This window comes from Cutaneotrichosporon cavernicola, assembly GCF_030864355.1.
Source record: "Cutaneotrichosporon cavernicola HIS019 DNA, chromosome: 2".
In the NCBI taxonomy this organism is placed as follows: Eukaryota; Fungi; Basidiomycota; class Tremellomycetes; order Trichosporonales; family Trichosporonaceae; genus Cutaneotrichosporon; species Cutaneotrichosporon cavernicola.
Window position 1 is genome coordinate 1,915,775 of NC_083394.1, and position 16,394 is coordinate 1,932,168.

The following is a 16,394-nucleotide window of genomic DNA, read 5'->3' on the forward strand; positions in this document are numbered from 1 at the left end:
ACTGCGTCCGCGATTCTCGTCCATGGGCGGATCGAGATGCGCGCCGCGCAGGACAAGTACCTTTCCAACCCACCATCGCCCGACGCGCAGCCACGCGTGGGTCAGCGCCCAGAGAGTGCGTGTTGTGAGGCCGTCCGTGGGTGTTGGGGCGATGGCGAGGGGCATGGTAGGTGGGTGGGTGGGTGGGTGCGAGGGGAGGGGTGGGTGGGTGGGTGGGTGCGAGGGGAGGGGTGGGAGGGTGGGGGTGGGAGGGGTGAGAGGGTGGGGGTGGCGTGGGTAGGTGAGGGTTGTGGACTTGGTGCGGATGGGGTGTTGCAGTGGGCTAGGTGAGGGGGTTGGGCGAGCTGAAGGGGGTGGTGCGGTGCGCGACGCGTGAAGTGCGTCGTCACTGTAGGTCGTGACTACGCGTTGTAGGGGATGGTGGAGTGGCAGTGCGGGTGAGGGACGTGCAGTGGCGGTGGAACCAGAGGCGGGTTGAGGTTGTGGTCACTTGGGTCTTGGTTGGCGACTGACTGTCGCGGCGCGGTGGATGTACTGGTGTCTGATGGGTTGTTGTTGGGTTCTAATGCTCGGTCGTGTTGGATGCAAGTCAGCTGTGCTCAGTCTCGTCTCATTTTGTCGTCTGGGACTGGGGAATGATGCCAAGCCGCAAGCTTCTCAAGTCCACCCAACCGCACGGCCTTTTCGGACGTCATGGGGCCAGTGGCGTGCTTGGGGTTGGGTGGCGATGGCGGTCGGCTGCCGGCCTCATCGGCCTGAATGGTGTTTGGGGTGAACAGCGAACATTGACAAGGAAATGGGGACGGGGCGTAAGTGTTCATGGTTCATGGAGTATGTCTATGCAATGTGATACCTCTAGTCGGCCTTGACGGGATTCTGCTTGTCTCCGTCGGCGGGCGTGGCTGGTGCCTTCTTGTCCTTATCCTGGTTCTTGACCTTTGCGAAAGCCGCGCCAGGCGGCTGCGGCTTGAATTGTGGGTCGCCACCGCCGCCGCCCATACCACTACCCCCACGACGCGGCGCCTCATTTCCCCCAGCGGCGCCGCGCTTGGGCTGTCCCGCGACGCGGCGGTGCGGTTCCAGCGCCTTAAGCCGCATCCACTTCTGCACGTCGGTGCCCTCGCCCTGCACGCCAAGATCTTGCGTCACCTCCTTCCATAGTCCGCTCGCGCCTGGTCGCAAGGCCTGGTTCGCAATCAATGTGTGCGCCTCCGTGTTGAGCACGTAGTCGTCGAGGCTGATCAAGTCGGGCTCGCTCTGAAGCAGATAGTGGTACTTGAACGTCTCGGCGAACATGAAGCTCTCCATGTTGTCACCGTGCTCGGCCTGACCCTGGGGCTTGGTCACGTCCTTGATGCTGCTGATACCGCCGTCGACGGTGGCGGCCTCCATCCACGCCGCGAACATCTTCCAACCCTTTTCTTGCCACTTGCGGTCGCCAGTGAGGCGGAACCTTTGATCAGCTGTTGCCTTACTGTACCTCGACTCACATGTAGAAGACACTCTCGATCGTCTCGGGTCGGTTGATGTAGTACGGCGTGGTCTTCTTCATACCTGGCGGCGAGCCATTCAGGTGCTTGTAGTACCGGATCGGGAGGCCGACGCCGCGCCCAGAGTCCTCTGCAATGGCCGAGTCGTCGTCGCGCCAGCGCCATGTCCCACCTTGATCCTTGAACATCTTGGCGTGATTGGCATTATCGTCGTCGATCGTCTCGTGCTGAGGTGGGTGGTACCGCCGCCCTCCGGTGGTGATATTGACGTACAGGTCCGGGTCGTTGGGATTGAAAAAGAGGACAACCTCGGGCTGGATGCCCATGCTCAAGTGCTGTGAGATCCAGAAGCACGTGTTGGTAAACTTCATGCCTGCCACGAGATCGTCCTCGCGATCGAGCAGAACCGCACCCATTCCCAGCATGCCGCCGGCAAAGCAAGTCAAGTGCTCGACCTCGTGTTTGAGCTGGTTGTTCTCCCACTTGCCAATGGTGAAGAGGTCACGCTCTGGCATGACGGTGATGTCCGTGAAGAGGAGCTTCGATGCAGCGTCAATGGACTTGGTGTACAGCCGCTTGTACTGCTCGCCGAGAGAACCACCACCGAGCAGCTTGTACGCCTTGATGAGGTACTCGTAGTACGAGTCGGTCATCGCGCCAAACGAAAACGTGCCGTCGACGGCTGCGGCCGAGTCAGGCGAGAAGCGCATAGGGATGAGCGGCGGATACTTGGAGCGCGGCGCAACGTTCTCCTCAATGAAGTCGGTCACGCGCTGTGCGAGGTCGAACCACTCCCTCTCCTTGGTCGCGTGACCCAGGCGGATGAGCTCGAGCGACATGCTCCCCACCTCGGCGATCGAGACGGAAAACAGCTGCAACGCGCCCTTTTGCCCCGGGTCCATCCTGCTGCCCTGCGGTAATCCAGACGCAGTGTTGAACGCCTTCTTGAGTACGTTTGCGAGGTCGACGGCGCGCTCCAGCATGATCTTGTCTCCCGACAGGTCGAACGCACCGAGCAAACCACCGAGATACCGGATTCCCGTCTCAAAGACCTGCATGCCGGCGGTTTTGTCGCGCGTGATCATCCAGTTCTCGCCGTTGGCGTCCTTCTCAGACTCGGGTGAGATGTACCCCTGCGACCAGTCGCGCCCTTTGACCCAGTGGAAGTTGAGCTGGTTGACAAACGGCCGCGCGAGGTTGTACTCTTCTTGGAAGCCCATGATGAGCAGCGTGTCGAGTGTGTCAACGATGGATGCGCCCCAACTGTTGGTTAGCCTTCCCTCGGTTTCAAACTCACCCATTGAAAGGATCCGACACATCCATAGAAACGGGCTTAACCTCATCGTGTCCCCAGGCATGGTCCTTGTACTTCTGCCATGCAAACATGAACCCGCGCTTGACGGCTTCCCGGCGCGCCTCACGCACCTCCATCTGCTCCTTGGTCTCCCACTCGGTACCGTTCGCAAACCCAGGCCATTGGATCTTGCTAGTCCCCGGTCCGGGCTTGTTCCAGTCCTTGGGCCCCTTCCAAGTAACCGAGAAGGCGTCCTTGGGCAGCTTATGGCCCTCTTTCTCGTCCTCAGCAGGAGCGTCAGACACGATCTCGCGCATCCTAGATTGTGGGAAGGGTTCGGTCTTGGGTGCAACGAGAATATCCTCGTCAACCTCGGAGAACAGGCGCTCCGGAGCGCGATAATCCCCGTCATTTGGATGGAGTGGAGCATAAACCTGCTTGACATTAGGCATGAACTGGTCCCCGTTCTCGTCGAGAACGAAGTATTCTGGATGGTCGGCGTCGTGTACCATGTCCACCTCGAGATTTGGTGGTGGAGGAGGCGCGGGTCGGTCGCCTCCCGGCCGCTTGAGTTTGTTGGGGGCGGGCGCGCCGCCCGCTGGTCGAGGGCGTGTGCCCTTGGTCCGTGATGGGCCCTTGCCCTTGCCTTTTGAGAGGGCAGGAGGTGGCTCGTTGTCCCCAGGCGTCATCATGTAGAACACTAGGGCTAGGGCGCCCATGCCGAGAAGGACGAGGCGGACACGTCGTGTGAGTACACGACGCAGACTCCGCGCTGCGCCGGCACTGGCGGATAACGAGCCGCCCTCGGCGTCGAAGCGGATGGAGACGTTGGTCGGCGACGACGGGCCGAGGCCCATCGCCTCTAGCTTCTCTTTGTCGTACGAAACGTACGACATGGGGCAGGGGAAGGAGTGTAGGTGTTGGGGGGTTGGGCCGGAAAGGGGGAGGGGGAGGGGGAGGAAGGTGGTTTGGGGCGGAGGTTGATGGTGGTGAGGCCCTGGAATGTGCTGCGTTGATGGTCAAGGTATAATTGACGATATGAATGAGTAATGTACAAGTTCAAGTTGCCAGTGTTAAGGAGTGAAGAGTTGAGAGATGGAGATGTGACAGTACCAAGTAAAGTGATATGAGGGGGGGAGGAAGGGGCCTTGGCTGACACGCAGCCCGTTTCCAGGACGCGTTCCGTTGACAACGACACACAGGGATATTCGCCGGCTTGGCGATACCGGATCAAAAGATGTGAATTCTCCTAGGACTCTCAAGCTCAAGCAATCAAAGACCTTAGACCCTAGGTCACGTCGATCATACCCGATCGCTTGGTCTTGTCCGACGCCGACGCCATGTCCGTCGCCACTGCGCAGCAAGCAGCAACCACCATCCAGTCGATGCAATGCAATGTCCTATCTATGTCGTTATAAATCGTTTTTCATTGGGCACTGGGACCCGGGCACTGCTAGGGCCCTAGTGCCTAGCGGCCCACATGGCTCGGTGCGCTGCTGGCCACACTGCCCGCTCTGCCGCTCACGTTCTGTCGCCACCGGTCGATGTTGCTCCCGGGGTCGGGCATCTCGAGGCCGGGTTGGCCTGGCTGGTATGGCATCGGTGCGCCCAACATCGGACCCATAGGGCTCATCGGCATCATCTGCGATCCCATGTTCATGGGCATCATGCCCATGCCCATGCCCATGCCGCCCATTCCCATGCCGCCCATCCCCATAGCTGGGCCATAGGGCGAGTATGGCATACCAGGCTGTTGGTAAAAGCTCGGCGTCATCTGCGTGGTTCGGTTGCTTCCACCTCCGGCATGTTTCCAACCGAGGGGGAGGTCGTCTTCGATCTCCTCCTTCGTCTTGGGCTGGCTCGCGCGTTGCCGAGCCTTGCGCACGAAGAGCGGTACCTCGTCCTCGTCCTCGTCCTCATCGCCACTGAGGCCGGCCGACGCGCCGACGGGTGGACTGTTGCGGCCGGATGGCGGAGACAGGGGCGAGGTGGGGGTAATGTCGAAGTTGGCCAGGTCGCCAAGGACGGGGAGACTCGGTGCGCCCGACTTGGGACGAACTGTCGCACTCGTGGCCGTCGTTGGCGTACCCACCGCCGGGCCTTTGCGTAACTGCGACAGAGGCAACTCCTCGTCAGAGTCGACGACCTTGAGACGCGAGAGCGGCACGTCCTCCTCCGAGTCCGACTCGTACCCCGACTCGACCACCTGGATCGGGGCTGGCGCGGGCCGCCCCTTGCTCCGGCTCAGCGGCATATCTTCATCGTCGTCACTGTCCCGGTACCACGTCTCAGCACCGAGGCGACTGCCAGAGCGACGCGAAAGGGCCGGGGCAGGCGGCTGGAAGATTCTGCTCGTGAGCTCGGGTCCTTCGACGTCGAGCATGTGGGTGGGTGGGCGGTCAGAGTAGGTCGTGGCTGGACGGTCCGAGTAGACAGTAGGTGGCCGATCGCGCGAGGTGCGTGGGCTAGCGTCGTACGGACGGTCGCTCTCTCCCTCGTCGTCGCTCTCGTCTCCCGTGTCCTCGTTGCCAGTGGGGATTATCATACCGCCAGGGCCGAAGGCTATGCTCATGGGCCGCACGAAATTCGGGTCGTTCTCGGGCACGAATTCAGGGTTGAGCATGCTCTTGCGCGAGTTGCCGCTCCCGACACCGAATAGCGACTTGCGCTGAGACGTGTGGTACATCTTACTCTCGCGGGCGTCGATCTTGGCCTGCTTGGCCTCCTCCTTTGCGTGCTTACGCACATCCTCCTCCTCGTTCGCACGCGCTTGGGCCAACTGCAACTCGCGCAACTTGGCCATCTCACGTTCCCACACCATGTCAGTGCCGAAGACGCTGCGCACGTTACGTGTGCGGTTCGCCGTGCCGAGGTCGCCCTCCTCGGCGTCCTCGTCGGGTAAGTTGAGGGCCGGCACACCAGGCGCGTAGCTCTTGGGTCTGGGGTCGTTTACGGCCATCGAAATGGGCCGATCGCTGCCGCCGGGTGCGTAGGACATTGGCCGCTGACCCGGGTCACCGTCGGGAGGTCCCTGACCCGGCGGAGCGAGGAAGGCAGACTGAGTACTGCGTGCCATCATGGACGGGCGGTTGTCGCCGTAGAACACCCGCTTCTTGTTCGACAGCGCCGTCTTTCGCGCCTCGAGCTGGTCAATCAGACTCGTGCCATACAGCTTGCCTGGCTGGCGTCGCTCCTGCTCGACCGCGAACCGCTCCTCCTCCGTTAAGCCGCCAGGTAAAACCTCGCCCTCCGCAGCCTGGCCCTGGAAGAAGTCGTCGTCGCGCGCTCCGCCAACCATGAGCGAGCTCGCAAACGTCCGCTGTGCAAGCGAGAGCGGAACGCCCTTGCCCTGGTTGAGGATACTCGCACGTGCGTCTTCAGGCAGCGGCTTCTCACCGAGTGTAAAGCCCTCGGGAATGTGCACCGTCGCCGTCGGCCGCTCAGTGCCCTCCAGAACGCTGGGCATGATGAGCGTCTTGGGACGGAGCAGCTGATGCCGCGCCATGCGGTAAGCTTGGTTGTTGTACTTTGCGGGGCGGAGGGGTCGTCCATACTCCTCAGCAGTGGGGATGTCATCGAATACCGGCCGGGTCGGCGAGCCTGCGTCGACCTCGCTGCCGGGCCCGTAAAATGAGCCCGGTGGTCCGCTCGCGACGCTGTCCGGGCGGTCGAGGTATACGAGCGAGGGGCGGCGCGCGGGCCTCCCGCTGTCGCTGTGGCTGTCAATTTGTTCGAGATTGAGGCTGAGTCGATGCAACCCGCCTGGTGTGAAGCGGGCCCCGAGCTCGGGAGGAGGGCCGGGCATCTCGAACGCGTTGGCAAGAATGTCCTGCTCGTCGATAACAAGGCCGCGCGAGGGCGCACGGCCCTCAGGTGAACGGGGGACTGGTGGACGAGATCCAACTGGTCTCCCAAAGCGCTCGCTCGTCGGTGAGTCCGGAAGGCGGACCATGATGGGCGCAGCGGGTCGCCCATAGTCATCCTCAAGGTTTAGGTGGCCGAGGATAGATTGGCGTCTATTGTGCGAATCCGCACTGGGCCTGCTTTGCACGCTTCCTGCTCCACGCACGGCGGCGTCCGCCTCAGCGCCGTACGCGTCGAGACTGTGCCGACCAGGCATCTCGTCCATGTATTCCTGTGTGTTGTCGCTGATACTCTCAAGGTGAATGGAGCGTGGACGGTGAACAGGCATCGAGACCTCAGATATAGTCCGACCGTGACCAGCACGCGCGGACGCGCCGTGCGCCTCGGCCGCAAAGGTGGCATCGCGCGGCGATCCTGGACCATACGAGGGGGATGCGTAGGCAGGTGAAGGTGGATAGTCGGGTGCTCCGGGAACGTTTGCGAGTGGGGAGAGGGGGGAGAGGGGTTGGGACGGGGGGTGGGAGGGAGATAGAGGGTTAGCTGGCGACATGTGCTGCAGCTTCGCCTCCTCGCTAACCATATGCTCCGGCAAGTCCCAATCATCTAGATCGATATTCACGTCGGGCGGAATGTCGGGTGGCATATCTCCCGAGTGTGCGCTGAACGTCGACCGGGCAGCACTGCCAGGCGGGAGAGGGAGTGCCGTGCCCTTTCCGGCGCCGACGCCGGCGAAGCCTTGTCCCCGCGTGACTAGGGGAGGGAGGGAGGGCGCGCGCCGCTGCTGCGTGAATTGCCTGAAAACAGCCGAGGTGCGGTGGTCGATATATTCCTTGTAGGGGTCGTCAATGTCGTTGTCGTATTCTTCCGTTAGAGGGGAGAGAGAGAAGAAACGTACCGATCAGAGCGGCGGCCAGCGCTAGGCGGCTGAAACTTGGGTGCTCGTTCATTATGCCTGCCTTGCCACGGGTGAGGAAGGTCGTAAGGTCGTTTAGAATGCGGCGGCGCTGACGAGATGAGATAAGAGATGAAAGATGAAGATGAAAAGGAAGGGATAGTTTGAGAAGAAGAGTAAAGTAGTTGTTGCGTTGGAATCTCTCTGGGACCTCAATCGGCGCCGTCCAAAGTCCCACCCGCCGCACGCGTCCTCAACCCAGGCCAAAGGGTCATGAGCCATGCATGAGCCACGAGCCACGAGCCATGAGCCAAAACATGTTGGAGCCCCACCCACAACCCGCCCCGTCGTGTTCTTTGTCATCATCCTCCAGCCGCACATGCGCATATTGCATGCAAGCTCGCACGCCCAGTACGCCCACCCTGTCCAAACCCGCGCTGGTTCGCATTGTGCATCCCTACATCCTCCGTGAGCGAGAGAAAGGGGCAACCTAGGAATAGTCTACAACAGTTGAGCTCCTGCGCTCTGTAAAATGATGCCAACCGACGACCAGCGCAGCTGGATGCAGCAGCCTCTCTGGCACGGCGCAGCCTAATAGCCGTCGGTAAAATCGCGTGTTACGCTGGAAAACTCGTTGAAGGGATTCTTCTCTGGCTCGGCCAGCTCCATGGGCGTGAGCATGCCGGGCGTGCCCGCCACCGCGGTGACACTGCCAGCCTGGCCGAGGATAATGTCCGACTCGTCCAAGAAGTCGATGCTCTTCGAGTCGCGGATCGTCCGGAAGTTGACGGCGTCAATGCCGTTTGACTCTGCGGGAATGATAGGAGGCGTCATGTGGCGCAGCAGGCCCCATGAAATGGACGCGAACCACTTGTGCTGCTTGACCTCGGACGCGCCAGACTGTGAGCCGAGGCGCTTGTGCTCGTCCTTGATGAGGAGCTTGCGGATCGCAGACTTGCACAGGTTTGTGACCAGGCGGTCCTCAGGGAAAGGCACCTCGTTCTTTAGCACGTTGGAGAAGGTCGTGTTGCGGTTGGCGCCCTTGAACGGGGTGGTGGCGAACTGTGGGTTAGCAGGCGCAGCTGGTTTCAACTCACAATCATCTCGTACACGAGAATGCCTAACGTCCACCAGTCGACCGCCGACGTGTGGCCGCAGCCCTTTATCACCTCAGGCGCAATGTACTCTGCGTGTCAGCTGGTTCGAAAGTCTCGGAGCTCACCCTCTGTGCCGACAAACGAGTTTGTGCGGAAGTCGGCGATACAGCTACGTGTGTCGACGAGGATGACGCCGTTGGCGCCCGTCTGGACGGCCGCGGCCGCACCGCCGGGCTCGCCCGAGGGCTTGGACAAGTCAAAGTCGGAAAGCATGATGTGGCCACTCTGGTGCAGGAGAATGTTCTCCGGCTTGAGGTCACGGTAGATGTAGCCATTGAGGTGAAGGTACTCTAGGGCGGCAATGACCTCGGCGGCGTAGAACTTGGCATGTTCTTCCTGGAGGCACTTGCCCGGCCTGGTCTGGAGGGCGCGGAAGAACTCGCCCCCCATACAGTAGTCGAGGACGAAGAAGAGGTAATCGGACGATTGGAATGAGTGGAACAGAGTGACGATGAATGGGTGGTTGGACATTGTCAGGATCTCCTGCTCGGCGAGAGCTCTTTTAATCTTGTTGCGCTTGATCATCTCCTTCTTCGACAGAACCTTCATGGCGAACAACGAGCCGGTCTTCTTCTCGCGCACAAGGTAGACCTTGCCAACGTCGCCCTTGCCAAGGAGCTTGATCTTTTCAAACGATGATGCTGAGACTTCTGCCGCACGTGTCTTGATTGAGTTGGAGCTGTACGTCCTTCGGAAGCCAGCACGAGATGGGTCCTCAAAGTTGGCTGCCTGCTTCTTGAGTGTCATCACACTGGTCGAGTGCGCACGGGAGCCGCGTGTACCAGTTGCGGACAGGTTTCCGGGCTTGAGGAACAACGAGGAAGGCGTCGAACTCCTGGATGGTGTGGTCGGTCTTGACGACATTGATGACATCTTGGGCACGGCTGGGATAGGAGGTGAGACGGTCAGATCGACGGCAGTGTCGTTGCTAGAGTTGGCGGTGGCCGTCTTGGAGGGCAAAGGGGGCACCTCGGGCACATCCGCAGCAGACCCCTTGTGGAAGAGCGCTTTAGCATTTGGAGCCGACACGACACGGCGGATGAACCGACTCGCCACCGATGACGCCGATGACTTGTCCGTATTGCCACTACGATGGTTGTGATGGTCCTCGTGTCGTTGTCCCGAGGGTTCGCGCTTCGACTTGCGCGGGGTGCGCGGCGACGTGGCCGTGGCAGTGGACTGACGCCTGTCCTTGGCGTTGGCGTTGATGGTCAGCCCCGCGGGCTTCTTCGAAAGCGCCTTGTATTTGTCCGACTTGCTGCCTACCGACGTGTCGGTACCAAAGCCAGTCGCGATGCTGACGCTGCTGTTGGTCGCGGGGGTGGAGAAGAAGCGTCCCTTGAGGCTGCTCATGACCTGGGGACGGGCGGTGTTGCCGCCGCCGTTGGAGCTGTGGAGTGATGTGGTAGAAGAAGTGGTCACAAGCGCAGAGGGTAAACCTGGGGACGAGCCGGGAACAGGGGCTCGTGACCTGGATGACGATGACGATCGCTCCGTTAAGGAACACGAGTACGCATTCGACGTGGGCCGCTGCTCGCCCGACGACGTTGGCGCCAGAGGATGGTGTGGAGCTGGCAACGCCCACGGTTCAGCGGGGTACGCCGACGGCGGGAATGGGGACGTGCCAGGGCTACTTGTACTGCCTACACGGACGTAGCTCGAGTCCGAGTTGACCCCACGTGTTGGGGGATGCGTTTCGTCGAGTTCTTCCGTGATGGCCGTGGACGATGAGGCAGTGGTAGACAGCGGAGCTGCGGGCGTGGAGGTACCAGTTACTGTTGCAGTCGTGGGCGCGTTGGTTCTTGCCGAGGTCGATGACGGACCAAACTGAGCAAAGGCAGCCTCAAACTCGGACTCGAGGCCAAATGGCTGCTGCACCTCGAGCTCTGGGATCGACGGGGGCGTGACGTTGTCGTCTGACATTTGTTTGAGCTTGAACTTTTTGCCACCTTTGAAGACGTCCTTCCACGAACGGTTGGTGTGGGAGAGGGGTGGATGTGTTGGTGCCGGTGCTGGTGCTGTTGCTGGTGCTGGTGCTGGTGCTGATGCGGGTGGAGCTTGGTAGGTGCCAGGGCCAGTGCCAATACCGCTTTGAAAGGGCTGGGTGGCACTGTGTGTCATGCCGCCGTAATACTGCGGCGGATGAGATGCAATGTATGAGGACATGCGATGGTCGATGGGGGCCACGTTCGGGTCGGTGATGGGAAGGAAAGACAAGTGATGACAGATGACAGAGGGGAGTGTGGAGTTGTTACTCTGGGGAATGCCTACACTACAGAGGGCATGCGGTTGTGGAAGAGCTAATCGAGTTAAGATCGAGAACAGGTAGTAACAGGGCCGAGGCGGCGGCTTTTGTCGTCAAGAGAGTAGATGTGTAGAAGTTGATGGACAGATGTGGGAAGGAAGGTGGAATCTGGATTTGGTGGAGCGCGGCTAGGGCGGTGTGAGCGCGTCTATTGTGGGCGTCGCAAGTGGGTGTTGAGTGACGTGAGATTGGATCGTAAGAGTATTGATGACGACTGAGGAGGGAGTGTGTGAGGAGTAATGGAGAGGGAGGGGAGAGGGGAGACGAGGCGAGGGGAGGCGATGGAATGACAACCAGACAAATGGTAAGAGCAGTGAGCAAGGGAAGAGTGATAGTGATCAACCATTAGCGATGCTCATTGGGGGAATGGGTCACACCGCCCCCTACAGTAGCACTTTCTCCTCTGAGGCCGGGCCACGCGCTTCCACCCCCCCCCCCCCCCATCCCCCTACGCTAAAGCCAAGTTTGCCCAAGTTTAACCCTCATTATCACCAGTTCATTAGTAATCCTCTAAACCAGGGCAGCTTCTTTGGTCCTCCTACATGCCAGCTCCTTCCTTGCTAAGCAAAACATCAGTCACGCATTATTGCATCCAACTTCTGTCACTCTCGGGATCATAAAACGGTCTGCGAGCTGCGAGCATGCCGCTCAGGATGCGACGAGGACATGTACTTGGACAGCGCTCATGTAATCGAATGAACACTGAACCATTAGCCATGAGCAATAATGTACATGTGGCGTCGACCCTGGTATACATTCCCACCGAGTTTTCATTAATCCAGACCCACTTGGCTGGCACGTTGGCACGCATTGGCACTTGGGAATCCCGCCACATTTTCTAGTCCTGGCAGCAGGCACTAGGGGTTGTGTGCACAAGGTTATCCCGTGATGCCCAACACCCAGAACGCGTTGTGACCCCTATTTTTATAGGTCCTCTTCAGTACCCGATACCCGAAAGGCACCTTGCCGGCTCCAAAAGCAACGAGGCCGGCAACGAGGCGCGCGTTTCAGCTTCATCAGCTCGACGCGCTCGAGCTAAAGTGGACTGAAGGACTGGAGGATTGAAGGATTGGAGCGCCTAGATTGCTGTTCCCGCGTCCCGTACCCGCATCCTTCCGCTAGCTGCTGATCTGGTCAGCCGCTGATCATCCAACGTCCAACTATAGGTGGCGTCTGTCAACTTTGGTCGCAGCACTTTTTCAGGAGCATGCCGGCATTTCAACATTTCAACTCGTCTTGTACACGTTGGCACCTGTACATGCTGTACACCTGTCCGGCACGAGTTGAGACCCGAGTGACACGCGTGCCAACGATCTGTATGCACCACGCCTAGTTGCACACCTCAGGTCATGTTACATGAATGTCTAATGTATCAAGGGCGGTCCATACTAGTGGCCGCGGGTCCAGTCATGGAACTCTGGCTCCGAGATGCTGAGGCGGCGTTGCAACCCGCCCTCCGAGTGGAGTAACTGTGTCTCGTCTGCGCCACCAATGCTCACAAAGTGGATCATGACGTTGGGCACCGTCCTCCGTCCAGTGAGGCTGAGGAGCAGGTCCTGGATGAGACTCATGTCGTCTATCATCAGCGCCTTCGTTAAACGACTTACCCCGCTGGTCGAGTTCGATGATGTACGGGTCCGGGTGAATTGGATACTCGTCGAGGATATCCTTTGCCCGCTTCGAGAACGGGCAGAAAGTCTGTATCAGCACCATCTAAAGGTAAACATACCTTGGAAAAGACGGTGACCCGCTGCGAGAGGTTTGCTTCTCCCAACCACTCGCCGAGGAAGACATGTTCGTCCGTGCCCTCTACGTCGGCGAGCATGCTCTCCCACTCGGTCTGGGGCATTTTCGCAATCGTCCCAGCTGACGGGATACGGTAGTCGTCTGGGAAGATTCCTCCGCGCGTAATCCACCATACCAGCGCACGGACTTTATCGCGTCGGCCCTCGGCGCCCTTCTCCTCCTCCTGGCGGGCTGCTTCCTCGTCCGCCTCGATTTCTGCGGGCGTGCGCTCCTTGGCATCCCCGAGGCGCTGGACGAACAGGTCGTCCTTCGCCATCACGTCCTCCTCTGCTGCTGGTGCTGCCTCGCGCTCAAAACCGTCGACGGATCCTGGCTTACCCACACGGTCTTGCGTGCCGTCGTGGGCGAGAGTGGGAGACTTGCCTGAGGAGGATCGGAACGACATGGCGACCAGGAAGAAGATGGCGACGCATAGCAGGAGTGGCCAGCGTCGCTTCATCCGCGCCGGGACGGAGAGGGGGCGTGCCCCACGCCTCGAGGATGAAGGAAGGGGAAGCGCTGCCTTCTCGTTCCAGCTTGCGCTGTGGGCACGTCGGGGCGACACGTTACCGGTGTGGCTGAGCATGGGAGGAAGAATGAGTGGGGAGGGTAGGGGTGGTGAGATGGGAGGGTTTAGCACAAGTACGAGTCGCGGAGGAGACGGAACGTCTGCGGGTTTGTTGACGACCGTGCAAAGGCAAGATCAAGCCTGTTCCGAAACGGCGAGAAGAAAGCGGGGGCGGAACAGTCCAAGTTGTGTTGAGGAGCGGGCCAGAGTAATGGCAACTGACTAGTTGAATAATCGAGCCACGATGATGAAGAGGAGGTGAAGCAAAGGATGAGACAACTAATGAGCAAGGGCTTGTGTTTGAGCCCCTGATAACGGATTCCGCTCCCTCAAAGACTTCCCGTTGACATTCTTTCATCACCTTGTCGCCCCTTTCGCCCTGTTTCGTCGCGTCGCGTCCACAACCGTCACAACACTACTTGGACAGCGACCTGATCAAATCCAAGACTGGTAAATGCAGAGATGAACTGGCAGCTGATGAGAGCGAGGTGGCAAGTCATTACCGAATTACAGGGTGACCGTTAGTGTAAAGTGCAGGGCTATAGCGATAGCGTAGGTGGCGCTAGTCCGCCCTTAACAAGCTAGATTGAATTGCAGCAGCGAGTATCCCTGCGTTGCCACCTCCTGAAACTCTTCAGTACAATACATACCAATCAGCAGCGGCGTGGTAGGCGGGGTGGTTGGGTGGGTGGGTGGTGTTTCGGTTGGTGATTGTGCGTTAGTGGTGATTAGCGACCCACCAACGCCTTTAGCTCAGGTTGCACGTCTATTCAGCCCCGACACTTGCTGCCGGCATGTTTTCCAATCCGACTGAATTGTCTTGTACTGCATCTACCAGAGTTATTGGCTGGTCTAGTGCAGGGGTCCTGGAGATCGAAAGCCTGTTCAAAGATTGTGAATCGAGATATGGAGATAAGGTTGTTCTGTATCAAGTTTAAGGGACATAGCAGTCGATCGTTTACTGCCACGCTGCCGCAGAGCACCAAGTAGTAGTCACCTCGGTAACAATGCCCTTGCTTCTTGCGAGTCATCCAAGGCAATGGGAACGAGGCAAGAGTCACCCCAGAGCTCGATAGATCTCCCAGATCTTGTCGCGTTCCATCGCGCGTCGCGCGAGTTTTCGGATCGAAACTTATCTTGGAGCTTGCCAGTGATCCGGAAGAAGCCGCAGACATCGGCATCAAGACGGGTCTGTAATCAGCAGCTCTTTGTACCACCAACTGCCCACCCAGACAGGCATCAACATCCCGCTATTCACATACACACATGTACACTCTACAAGCCTACACGTACAACTGCACCCCGCCAAGTCCTTCCTTTGGCGTCCAACCTTCACCCTCGCTTACACTCACATGCACCCGCCCACATCCCTTGACGGGGCACACCCACTCGTGATCACTCTTGCGCATGGGTGTTGAGCGCGTGAACCGCCCCGACCGACGGCGTTTTGGGGCTGGCGCGTCCAGCGGAGGCGAATCGTCCGAAGGCTCCGAACACTGCTTGTAGCAGCGCTGGTCGAGCAGGTGTCCGCAGCGCAGCGACCACACTCGATCTTCCGGGGACCGGTTCGCGTTACCAACCCGCAGCGGCTCGGGGCACGCACAGCAGGCAAGATACACCTGCCCTCTCGGTTTGCGTTTGTCAGGCACTATGCGGCCTCTCTCGTCGAGCTCGACGACGACACTGCGCTTCTCCTTCTCCTCAATATCCTTGGCGAGGTCTTCGACATCCCACGTGAACGTGAAACCATCGGTGGCTGTCGGCGGTGTCTCGGCCTTGACGTTATCGAGAATCTCCCGCGCGTCCAGACGGCCAGCTGGGCCCACCCCGCCGATCCCAAGGTGAAACGCTCCGTTGAGCAAGTTTCGCAGAAGCGCCGGATGACCGCGGATGGGGCCAACCAACCGCTCAAGTCCAGGAGGGAGAGGCGGGGTGTCCTCCCCGGTTTCGGGGTCTAGGCCCTCGCGGACGCGCACGTTTCCGTTGCGATCGAGATAGCGAACCTCTGGTGCACGGTCCGGGCGGAAGTGATATTGCGCATTGCCATGGCGGAGAGCTGCTCCACCCATACGGTTGTTGCCGCGCGGCTCGGCGGGTCCAGCCTCGGGCTGTGGAGAGCGGAGGTGGTGGTTGAGGCGATCAGTGGCGTTCTCAAGCAATCGCCTGTTCTCTTCTTGCTGTCTCCTGGCGCGACGCTCGAACCGCACCGCACGATCTAGTGATCGGTCCAATGCTACTGCAGTTAGAAATTGCTGCCCGTCAAGGTTGCCGCTGGCTTACCATCCATGTTGTTCCGGAACGCGTTGGGGGACAAGACTCGGACATGGCGTGGACCTCTAGCAGCCGGCTCTCCTGGGACGGGGTCGTTCTCATCACTGCTGTCGTCCAGGGCGATTGCGGTGTCGGCGCTGGCACCAGGTGCGTCCAAGTCGTCCTCGTCAATTAATGGACGTCGACGTGCCCTAGTCGGCCAGGCTGCGGGTCCGGGTTCAGCTTGCTCTGGTGGTCCACCGCGCGGAATGGGCGGGGCGTCCGGTATCCTCATCCTTGGTGCTGGTCCTCCTACTGGTCGGAAGTTGTCGGGCAGCTCGAAAAAGCGGCGTCGCGCAGCGCGTAGATGATCTGCTTCATTTTCGCGACGGTAGGGTTCGAGGGAAGGGGAGCGGGAGGGGTCGTTAGTGGCTGGTGCCGAACCCATGTGGGCTGGTGCCGAGCCCATGAACTCCCAGTCGTCCAAGTCGGCCGAGTCGTCCGAGTCGGACGACTCGTGCAAGAGTGCTTCCAAGTACCCGTCCGCACCTTGGTCCAAGTCTTCCATTTCCAGTCGGTCGTAGTGGCGAAGGGGAGGCATGATGGATGGATCAAGGTGGGATGGAGGAAGGATAAGGGGAAAGGCACAGTAGTGTGCGTCAGCAGCGACCAGTCGCTACCGCAAGGGGGGCAAGGAAGATGTTGCCTGTGGATGAATGACTGCCCAAGAGGGCTATGCGATTATTGTACTTGATGTGACTGAGTGAAGACAATGAGAGAAGAATGAAG

At 59.7% G+C, this 16,394-nt stretch overlaps 5 protein-coding genes across 5 annotated transcripts; all 5 read right to left on the reverse strand.

Annotated features, from left to right (window-relative positions):
- Positions 1–855: 855 nt before the first annotated feature.
- On the reverse strand, positions 856–3,680 carry CcaverHIS019_0207500 (uncharacterized protein; the record flags this gene model as incomplete). Its single annotated transcript, XM_060597797.1, has 3 exons — positions 856–1,453; positions 1,491–2,753; positions 2,788–3,680. 3 exons carry the CDS (start codon positions 3,678–3,680, stop codon positions 856–858), a joined length of 2,754 nt encoding a protein of 917 aa, XP_060454654.1.
- Positions 3,681–4,252: 572 nt separating this feature from the next.
- CcaverHIS019_0207510 (uncharacterized protein) lies at positions 4,253–7,595 on the reverse strand (the record flags this gene model as incomplete). The annotated part of the gene is made up of 2 exons (XM_060597798.1): positions 4,253–7,509; positions 7,544–7,595. The coding sequence occupies 2 exons, from the start codon at positions 7,593–7,595 to the stop codon at positions 4,253–4,255; spliced, it is 3,309 nt and encodes a 1,102-aa protein (XP_060454655.1).
- Positions 7,596–8,131: 536 nt separating this feature from the next.
- On the reverse strand, positions 8,132–10,620 carry NRC2 (uncharacterized protein; the record flags this gene model as incomplete). The annotated part of the gene is made up of 3 exons (XM_060597799.1): positions 8,132–8,602; positions 8,638–8,726; positions 8,763–10,620. The coding sequence occupies 3 exons, from the start codon at positions 10,618–10,620 to the stop codon at positions 8,132–8,134; spliced, it is 2,418 nt and encodes an 805-aa protein (XP_060454656.1).
- A 1,770-nt stretch (positions 10,621–12,390) lies between these two features.
- On the reverse strand, positions 12,391–13,373 carry CcaverHIS019_0207530 (uncharacterized protein; the record flags this gene model as incomplete). The annotated part of the gene is made up of 3 exons (XM_060597800.1): positions 12,391–12,578; positions 12,610–12,700; positions 12,732–13,373. The coding sequence occupies 3 exons, from the start codon at positions 13,371–13,373 to the stop codon at positions 12,391–12,393; spliced, it is 921 nt and encodes a 306-aa protein (XP_060454657.1).
- A 1,265-nt stretch (positions 13,374–14,638) lies between these two features.
- CcaverHIS019_0207540 (uncharacterized protein) lies at positions 14,639–16,206 on the reverse strand (the record flags this gene model as incomplete). Its single annotated transcript, XM_060597802.1, has 2 exons — positions 14,639–15,591; positions 15,636–16,206. 2 exons carry the CDS (start codon positions 16,204–16,206, stop codon positions 14,639–14,641), a joined length of 1,524 nt encoding a protein of 507 aa, XP_060454658.1.
- Positions 16,207–16,394: the final 188 nt, after the last annotated feature.